This window comes from Calliphora vicina, chromosome 1 (assembly GCF_958450345.1).
Source record: "Calliphora vicina chromosome 1, idCalVici1.1, whole genome shotgun sequence".
Lineage (NCBI taxonomy): Eukaryota > Metazoa > Arthropoda > Insecta > Diptera > Calliphoridae > Calliphora > Calliphora vicina.
In genome coordinates, this window is record NC_088780.1 from 10,541,058 (window position 1) to 10,551,738 (window position 10,681).

Below are 10,681 nucleotides of genomic sequence, written 5' to 3' on the forward strand. Positions count from 1 at the left end.
AATATATAATTAGGTAGGGAAATATGCATGTACAAGTATTGGGTTTAGTGGTTAGAAAAAAGTTTGTAAATGTTAAAAGTTTAAATACAATAAAGGCGCTCAGTTTACATAATAATTGGCAAATATTGGGTGAATATTTTATGCCGAAATAATTGTTGGAGTGTAGAAAATGTGGCGAAAGGTTACGTAATTGAAATATAATTGTAAATTAAAATAATTCATAAAAATTTGTATTGTTTGAAATAGAAATATCTATTGAATACGAAAAGTAAACAACTATTTTCAACACTTTACACCTCACAGCTTTTAAAAAAATTAATTAAATTATTTAGTTTTGTTATGTTTTCAAAAGTTTTACAAATTTCCACAACTTAATTCCTGCAACAATTAAAAGAGTTCCCTTATAAATTCCAGCAACAAATTTATTCTCCAATTATAATTTAAAAATTGCCTAAAAGCATGCTTTACTATTTCATGCGAAATACTGGTTATTAAATACTATTACACTTTCTATTTGTGTAAACAATTTCCAGGTAAACAGAAAAACAAATTACCACAGTTTCTATATTATTTACGAAAATAACAATTTTATTACACACATTTTTTTCGTAAAATGGTTAGTTACAATATCTATTTTATACAAATATAACCATAGCCGCATTAACCATGGTGTGGATGATTGTAACCACATTTACTTGCAAAAACAAATATAATTGTTGGAATTCTAGGAAAATGTTCTTATTTAATTTTAAAGCTGCCGTAAGGTATGCTGTAATATTTTTATTTTAAATCGTTTGTAGTAGCAGAGTCCCAAATTAAATGGTAAACATCGTTTTTCTTTTGTTGATTATTATTTTTTATTGAATCATAAAGTACACAGGTTGTGTAAGGAATAATAAATTGGACAAAAAGATAGGTAATCTTTTGTCGAAATTTTTCAAAAATGTGGCTGAATTTGTTGATGCAGCATTGATAGGTTTGTTGGCATACACTTTTGACTTCAAATAAATGAAATCAGATGGGTGTTAAATAGCAATATCTTAGGATCTTTTTCTGATCTGCGAAATAAAACCCAAAATTCATTTAACTAACCCTAAAATCAGTTGATCACTATGTAAATCTAGAAGATATTTATATACATTAATATTGTATTACAAACCTTAAAAACTGTTTCCTCGTAGCAAAAAGTTTAGTTATAAAACCAAAAAAACTCTCTTAAAATTTCGAGCAAAACATTAACCTACATTTTTGCACAAATGTATAAAGTTTAGCTTTAATTTGTCGAAAGGTATGCAGCGAATATTTAATTACAAACAACATGAATAAGCTCCCTAATATATGCTACTAGATTTATACTTGTAGCTGAACTATTTTTTTGGAATTTTAGAGATTTTTAATTGAATCAATTAAGTTTTTGTTTCTTTTTTAATACTATTAAAAGGTATTTTTTCAAAAGAATTTAAAGTAAAAAAAAATTCTAGCAATTCATTTTAAAACAGTAACAGTTTTAATTAAAATTCTTTAGATTTTATACTAATAGACTTATATGTAAATTATGTATTAAATTAATAGAAGACAATGAAGTTTAAACTTAATTCGAAACAAATATTTATAAATTTAGTTGATTTTAATTGATCATTAATATATAAATTACAATTTTTTAAATATATTTTTTAATTTGAAATATATCTAAAACCAATTAAGAAAGTATGGTCGGTCCGACCATATAATACCCTACACTAAGTAAAAGAGCAAAAACATTTTTCTTTTAAAATTTCAATAATTTATATTTTTGATTGATTTTCGGAAGAGGGTCTATATGGGAGCTATGACTAATTATGGACCGATCGTAACAAAATTTGCTGACATGAATTTTGTATATATAAAACTTATTTGGAGCGCAATTTGTGGAGATACATTTATAAATTAAACATTTATGACCGATAAAGTCCAATTTCGGAAGGACATTTATATGGGGGCTTGGTGAAATAATGGACCGATTTCAGCCAGTTTCAATAGGATTGGTCCTTGGGGCGAAAAAATAATATGTATCAAATTTGATCGAAATATCTTCAAAATTGCGACCTGTGCTCTGCACACAAGGTTTACATGTACAGCCAGCCAGCCAACCAGACGGACGGACGTACGGACATCGTTTAATCGACTCAGAAAGTGATTTTAAGTCGATCGGTATACTTTAAGGTAGGTGTTAGACTAATATTTTTGGGCGTTACAAACATCTGCACAAACGCATTATACCCTCCCCACTATGGTGGTGTAGGGTATAAATATTATTAAGTTTTTTTCATAATTCTCTGCCATTTTAAAAATGTGTTTACTTCAAATATAAACTAAGACCTTAATTTAACTAATTGCATCAAAAAAAGTTAAATAATGTCAGTAGTTTCTAAGATTTATACAAATATGTAAATTTTAACCATCTTGACGTATGATTAATATTAATTATGACTTTTTTGCTAATTACAGCTATAAGTCTTACAATTTTTAAGCGATTTCAAAAAATGTTTAACCATTTTAATTAAAATTCCTCAGATTATATAAACACGAACTTGTATGTAAATTATTTTATTAAATTAATAGAAAAAATGAAATTTGAACTTTATTAAAAGAAATATTTATACATTTTATTGATGTTAAGATGGTACTTTACTAATTGTGTTAAATGTGGTGATTTTAAGTGTTATTTTAGTTCAGAAATAGTAGCATAAAGTATGGAATTGTAAATAATCTAGACACCTTAGCTGGTACATACGAAATCTTTTGTCAAAAAATTTTGCATTTATGTGTCTGTATTTCCTTAAAGTAGCTTTGAATTTCATGCTTCAATGCACGAGCGTTTGTGATCATGTTGCCTTAGACCTTTGTCTTCAAATAACTCCATAAAAATAAATACATTGGTATTAAATCTGTATATCTAGGGGGTCAAAACTGGATTTTTTTTTTTAATTTACCTTAGAACTGTGATACCGTTTGGTACATGCTTTAAATATCAAAAAAAAATTAATATTCTATCATAAAAATTCTCATTTCCTTAAACAATTATTTTTGTCTTATTAGACAGCCTAAAAATAGGCTTTAATTATATTTCATGTTTCTACAACGCCATAACAATATTAAGCTGTTAAATATTATTATATTATACGTTTTTTCTTTATTATTATTTGTATTTACGGTGGTTGCTTCCAAAAAGAGCTTTTTTTGCTAAAGTATTTTATTTTCTTTTTCGTAAACAACCTATAAGTGTGCTTATGATTATTTCGTTTAATTAAAAATACATATTTACAGGCGTTAGAAATCCTTTGGAATTAAAAAATATAAATTTTGAGTATTTTTAGAATATTTTGTTTAGGCAGAGATTTTCTTTATGTTACGAAGTACTACTAGTTTTTAGTATGCTTGAAAATTTAAGCTTCAATGATGTTGTATGGATTTATGTCAAAGTTAATAATTTGTAGGTGAAATTCTTTAAGATGGTAAAACATTTCTTGTGTTAAAATCGTATAGTTATTGAAGGCCATAAACAACTTTATAAGAATGTAGAATGAATTTCTATTAGCAGACCTAAATTATGAAAGATTTTCAACCTTTTCATTTTAAAATATTACTTAGTATTCTAACTTAACTCTAAAAAAGAATTAAGCTTGTTTGTCATGAATTTCTGTAAACATTTTAGTTTTACTAAAAAAAGTAATTGAAATAAAAGTTAATTTTTGGAATCACTTAAAAAAATACCCTTCAAATAAAATGTCAAATCTCTCAATATGAATTTCTATAAACCATTAAATTTTACTAAAAAAAATCCGCTTACATTTGTAGAAACCAAAGCATTTGTAAATGTTTTAATTAATGTTGGAAAATTCATAGCATACTTGTAGGTACTTAGTAAGTTAACTTATGAAAAGCACAAATTTTTCAGAGGAAACATGTTTGTTATACTAATGAAGTAGTAAATTATTAACTTGGATAATGTTTTTATAAAATAATATCTTGTAGTAATGTACTGCTCTTAATGTTGATACAATTACAGATGAGCATTTAAAAGTAGGCTGTAGTTATTTAAATTATGCACTCCACAGAGTATGCTATACAAGTTTAACTTTAAGCTAATAGCGTTAAAAAAACTTACTAAACTATAAAAATAATAGAATCAAGATTCCCATACACATAAATATATTTAAACCAAATATCTTCTTATCTCTGCAGTTTTCTACAAACTCTACTCTTTTACATTTCCTAGCAATTGTTTCTTATATTTCCACTTATTTTGCAATAAAAATCCTTTATTATCTTGAATAAATCTTCTTGGTTTTATTTACTTCAAACAAAAAGAAAAAAAATAAAACATAAAGTGATTTTGTGTTTAGTAGTTTATAACACCAAAAGCTATTTATACCGCCAAGTATGTTGGTATTTTTTCATGTTTCAGTTACTCATTGTGTGTTGGCATAAATCTTGTAATGAAAATAATTATATGCACATAAATTTTACGCTTAAATACCAAGCAACAACTCTTTAGCGAGAGAGACTGCTTCAAATGAGGGTCATGTAAATGTAGTGGAAAATGTTTAAATGAATTTTCTTCATTAATTTTTCTATTTCTTTTTATATATGAAGGTGAAATATTCTGAGGAGAATTTAAAAGTTTATTACAGGTATAAAGGAAAATTAGTTATACTGTAGGAAGGTAGAAAATATGAAAGATGAGTAAAAATAAAGAGCTTTGACTTGTAAAAATGTTTAAATGTTTTATGAGTTAAAACTTGTTTGAAGAGTTATAAAGGATTTTTTTCAATTAAGATGAGCCTTGAACTAGGCAACAGTTTTGGAATATTAAGCATAATTAGTTTAATTGGTGAAAATCAATCTCTTCGGTGTCGTAGACATGAAATGTAAATTTAAGCAAGCTCTCTAAGCTTGACTCAAGAACTGAGTCAATTGATGCACAGCGAAGAGAGTACGTTGAATGTATTACAGTGTTTGTACTTTTTTAAGTCATGGAAATATAATCATATACGGACACCAGTACGTGATGAAAGACCAAAAAAAAATTACCCGTGTCTTCCAGTTTTGCCCAAAGTCATGCACTTTTTTATGGGCCCCCAAAGATTTGTGGCCTCGGTGTCATTTTTGCATAAAAGTGATAATTTTCTCAGGCTCATATCTTGCAAAAAGTTGGCAATTTTGATTCACTCTCTGAGGCAAATTTAAGAAAAAACAAGTAAGAGTGCTATATTCGGCTGTGCCGAATTTTATATACCCTTCGCCAAATTATACTTCAAAATTTTAAATATTTTTAGGTAAACAAAATTTAATTTTTTTTTAGTTGTTTTTTAATGTTTTGGAAAAAAAATGTTTCGATTTTTATTTTAAATTTAATTTTTTTTTTTTTTTAATTTTAAAAAAATGTCCCAAAATTAATGCAAGAAATTAATTAAATTACTGTTTTTATACCCTTCACCTTCGTGAGAAGGGTATATATAAGTTTGTCACTCCGTTTGTAATTTCTACATTTTTCATTTCCGACCCTATAAAGTAAAAAAAATTCGGGTTAAAAATTTTTTTCCCGATTTTGACCCATTGTAGGTCCAACTATGGTCTTATATACGTCGTTGCAAATGTCTTTGAAATATCTATCATTAGATATCCATATTGTCTATATTAATGTCTTAGTAATCCAGATATAGGTCAAAAATCGAGGTTGTCTTGGTTTTTTCCTCATATCTCAGCCATTTGTGGACCGATTTTGCTGATTTTAAATAGCAAACTTCTCGAAAAGCATGTCTGACAGAATTATTGAAGATTTGGATCCCGAAGATATCTGGGGTCTTCAGAAAACTGATTTCAACAGACAGACGGACATGGCTTAATCGACTCCGCTATCTATAAGGATCCAGAATATATATACTTTATAGGGTCGGAAATGAAAAATGTAGAAATTACAAACGGAGTGACAAACTTATATAAGGAGTGAGATCGAAAAATTCTTAACACACGTTTTTCATTACATTTTTTAACCCAAGTATTATTTGAATTTTTTTTTGATCAAGTTACCTTTGAAAAACATGTCAGTTATTATGTGTAATGTCAATTATATTAATTTTTTTGTTAATCTGATTAAAATGAGTGACCAGAAAAAAGTGCGTACTGAAATTATTAAATATTTTCAACAAAACCCAACTTGGTCTTACAAAAAGTTGGCCAAGCATACAAAGGTCTGCCGTCAAACTGTTTCCAATGTTATTAAACAGTACCGGGAGAACTTGTCAGTTGATAGAAAACCTGGTTCAGGTAGAAGGAATGGTCCACATGATGTTTCTAAAGCCAAAAAAATAGAACGCATTTTCAAAAGAGCTCCCAACACATCCGGTAGGAAAGCAGCCCGGTTAGCTCAGTGCTCGGACTATTTGGTACGAAAAGTTAAAGCTAATGCAGGTTTAAAAACATACAAGGCTCAAAAAGTTCCTGACAGGAACGCTACTAAAAATTTAGAGGCCAAAAACAGAGCACGGAAATTGAAGTCAAGTTTTATAAAAAAATATTCTTGCTGCATAATGGATGACGAAACGTATGTTCTGGCAGATTTTTCGCAACTTCCAGGTCAAAAATTTTATGTTGCTGATGCTCGAGGGAATGTTGAAGAAAAGTTTAGGACCCAAAAGCAGACAAAATTTCCCAGAATGTTCTTGGTATGGCAAGCAATATGCAGTTGCGGCAAAAGAAGCCACTCATTTGTTACAACGGGCTCTATAAATACCGAAATTTACATCAAGGAATGTTTACAAAAAAGGCTGCTTCCATTCATAAGACTTCATAATGTGTCCACTTATTTTTGGCCCGACTTGGCATCCTGTCACTATGGCAAACAAGCCCTTGAGTGGTACAAGAACAATAATGTGGTATTTGTACCAAGAGAGGCAAATCCTCCAAACTGCCCGGAGCTAAGGCCAGTGGAGAGATATTGGGCTCTTGTTAAAAGAGAATTGAAGAGTACAAAAAAGGTGTCCAAAAGTGTGGTAGATTTTAAACGGAGATGGACTACATGTTCGAGAAAAGTGACAGAAAGCACTATAAAAACGTTAATGGAAGGGTTTCCGAAAAAGGTTCAAAATTTCATCACTAGTGATTAAAACTATAAAAATAATTTTTTTTGTAAATTGTAATAATAATTTCAATCAAATAAAAAAAAAATTAAAGCTGTAAGTTTAGTGGTTTCTTTTTTATAAACATATATGTATGTTAAGAATTTTTCGATCTCACTCCTTATACCCTTCTCACGAAGGTGAAGGGTATAAAAACAGTAATTTAATTAATTTCTTGCATTAATTTTGGGACACCTTTTATTATACTCTTCACCTTCTCACGAAGGTGAAGGGTATAACAAGTAAGAGAGCTATATTCGGCTCTGCCGAATTTTATATACCCTTCACCAATTATACTTTAAAAGAAATTTTTTTAAATATTTTTAGGTAAACAAAATTTAATTTTTTTTAATTGTTTTTAAATTTTTTTTAAAAAAAAGTTTTTTCCAAATTTTTTTTTTTTTTTTGAAAAAAAAATATATGACAAAAAAAATTTTGACTTTGAAATATCTATCATTAGATATCCATATTGTCTATATTAATGACTTAGTAATCCAGATATAGATCAAAAATAGGTCAAAAATCGAGGTTGTACCGGTTTTTTGCTCGTATCTCCGTTATTTATGGACCGATTTTGCTGATTTTAAATAGCAAACTTCTCGAAAAGCATGTCTGACAGAATTATTGAAGATTTGGATCCCGAAGATATCTGGGGTCTTCAGAAAACTGATTTCAACAGACAGACGGACATGGCTTAATCGACTCCGCTATCTATAAGGATCCAGAATATATATACTTTATAGGGTTGGAAATGAAAAATATAGAAATTACAAACGGAATGACAAACCTATATATACCCTTCTCACGAAGGTGAAGGGTATAAAAACAGTAATTTAATTAATTTCTTGCATTAATTTTGGGACACCTTTTATTTTAAATATTGTTGAAGTTAAAATTTCATATATAAAAAATGAGTAGAACAGTTTTCTCGATAAAAAAACTAGTTTACATCAGTTTTCTATCCGGAAAATATTGAGTATAACAGTTTTCTTTATAGATAATATTGTATATAACAGTTTTCGCTATGTAAAAATTGTGTATAAAAGTTTTGTATCAAGAAATTTTTGTGTATAACAGTTTGTTCTCTAAAAAATATTGTGTATAAAGGTTTTATTTATAAAAATATTGTAACTAACAATTTTTTCTCAGGAAAAAATTATGTATAACAGTTTATTCTACCTTAAAAATTGTGTATAACAGTTTTCTATAGGAAAAATATTGTGTATGACAGTTTGTTCCCTAAAAAATATTCTGTATTAAGGTTTTATTTATAAAAATATTGCAAATAACAATTTTTTTCTCAGGAAAAAAATATGTATAACAGTTTTCTTTACAAAACTTATTGTGTATAACAGTTTTCTATAGAAAAACTCTTATGTATAACAGTTTCTTCTTACTTAAAATTTGTGTATAAATGTGTTCTACCACGAAGATATTGTGTAGAACAGTTTTATCTATTAAAGTATTATATTCAAACAAAATTTAAATATTTTATATAACAGTTTTCTATGCCGAAAGTATAGTGTATCTATCTATATCTATGGAAAAATGTGTGTATAACAGTTTACTCTTTATAAAATTTTATATAAAAAGTATGGTCTATAGAAAATATTGCGTATAACAGTTTTCTAACCAGAATTATTATGTGTATAACAGTTTGTTCTCTAAGAAATATTTTGTATAAGGGTTTCATTTATAAAAATAAAGTAAATAACGATTTTCTTTCGAGAAAAAAGAATGTATAACAGTTTTCTTTATAACAAATTATTGTGTATAACAGTTTCTCCTACCTTTAATATTGTGTATAACAGTTTTCTATCGAAGATATTGTGTAGAACAGTTTGCTGTATAAAAGTGTTATAACAGTTTTATATGCCGAAAATATAGTGTATCTATATCTTTAGAAAAAGGTGTGTATAACAGTTTACACTTTAGAAAATTTTATATGAAACAGTTTGGTCTATAGAAAATATTGCGTATAACAGTTTTCTAACCATAAAATTTTTGCTTATTTTGTGTATAAAAGTTAGCTTAATATAATAAAATAGTACATAGCAGTTTTCCTTATGCAAAATGGAGAGTATAACAGTTGGTCTTTGGATAATACTGCGTATAACACTTTGATTATACAATGATTATGAAGAATTGTGTGTAACCGTTTCCTCTGTAGAAAACATTGTGTGTAACAGTTTCTCTATAGAACAAGTTTAGAATAATAACAATAATTTTTATTGACAATTTTATGTATAACAGTTTGATATTATGTATGCATCAATTCAACAGTTTAATTGTTTCAACAAACTATTTTCCAACACTTTTTACCCAAATGACAGTTCTACAAAATCAACCCTACAATTATATGTCATAAACTTATACAAAAAAAAGTTAAATTTAATAGGAGTAATAAAAATTTTAGGCACGTAGTGAAAAAACAAATTCTCTGTGTTAGAAAAAAAAACAAAATAAAGTTCAGCAAAAATAAAAATCCTTGGAAAAACCTCTGTTAACTCTGTCACAATGCAGTCACTAAACCATTTCAAGTGTCGCACTAATTGCAAACACCAAGAATGTCAACGTCATGCTCACTTGGGTGTCGTCGACCGCAACGAGACGGAGTTTGGCTCTGCTCAGCAAGAGCTTACGGGCTCTTCAATCTTCTTGGAAAATGTCATAGATTTGTCACACACGCTGGCACAGATTATGATTTTGTGCGGCATACATGAGTGCAAAGCCAAAACGTCAGTCGACATTATAACGTACTCCTTTTTGCATTATGATTTGGTGTGCTATTGCCTGGATGCCAGGCCAACGAAGAGATTACGCAAAGAGGATATATTCCATGAATTGGGTAGAAAGTGTCTCATGAATCGTGTAGAGGCACATTTGTGTTATAATATTATTAAACGTGGTTTTAAGGCATTCTATTATCGTGCTCACAATGAGGAAGAAGGCAAAGAGAATGATAAACCCTCCATTTCGGAGGAATGTGTTTATGTGCATGCTGCCAAAAAGACAGCAGAATCTTATGCTCAATTTGAGGGTTTGTCGTGTGATGAACAGCGAGGCGTGGAGGCTAAAATCTTGGTGGTTTATAAGAAATTCTATGATCGTATGCAAACGCGCAAAGCTAAGCCTGCCCAACAAGACTGCAATTGTTGTTTCTGTGCTAAAAACCGAGGTCATATGGTCTATGGCCAGCCTTCGCCTTGTTCTGAAATTCAACCTAAAAAGTCTCATACCTGTCGCCACTGTTGCAAAAAGAAAAAATCATTTAAACTCATACATTCAGCTACCATTCCACCTAAATGTCCTGTGTGCCATCGTTCGCGCAACTATTGTACTTGTGCTAAATATCAATTTGATCTGAATTGGATTGGCAGCATTTGGTCAAGGCCCGATATGAATCTTTATTATAAGGAAAATATTGAAAAGGAACCTATGGAAACTATAGCGGGTTGCTTTCCTCAGGGCTGTTTGGAGGAGGGTGAAGAAAATCAACCGGTAGTTGGGGAACCGGAAAA

The 10,681-nt window shown here is 28.9% G+C and overlaps 2 protein-coding genes across 2 annotated transcripts in view; both read left to right on the top strand.

Moving 5' to 3' along the window:
* LOC135963912 (IDLSRF-like peptide) overlaps positions 1-10,681 on the top strand; it is a 105,159-nt gene that overhangs the window by 22,270 nt on the left and 72,208 nt on the right. The gene's annotated exons all lie outside the window — the stretch shown is intronic.
* LOC135948933 (uncharacterized) overlaps positions 9,536-10,681 on the top strand; it is a 1,385-nt gene continuing 239 nt past the window's right edge. Inside the window, exon 1 of the mRNA XM_065498386.1 lies at positions 9,536-10,681. This exon is cut by the window's right edge and continues 239 nt beyond it. Within this exon, the coding sequence (XP_065354458.1) occupies positions 9,678-10,681 (1,004 nt within the window). The 5' untranslated portion in view covers positions 9,536-9,677.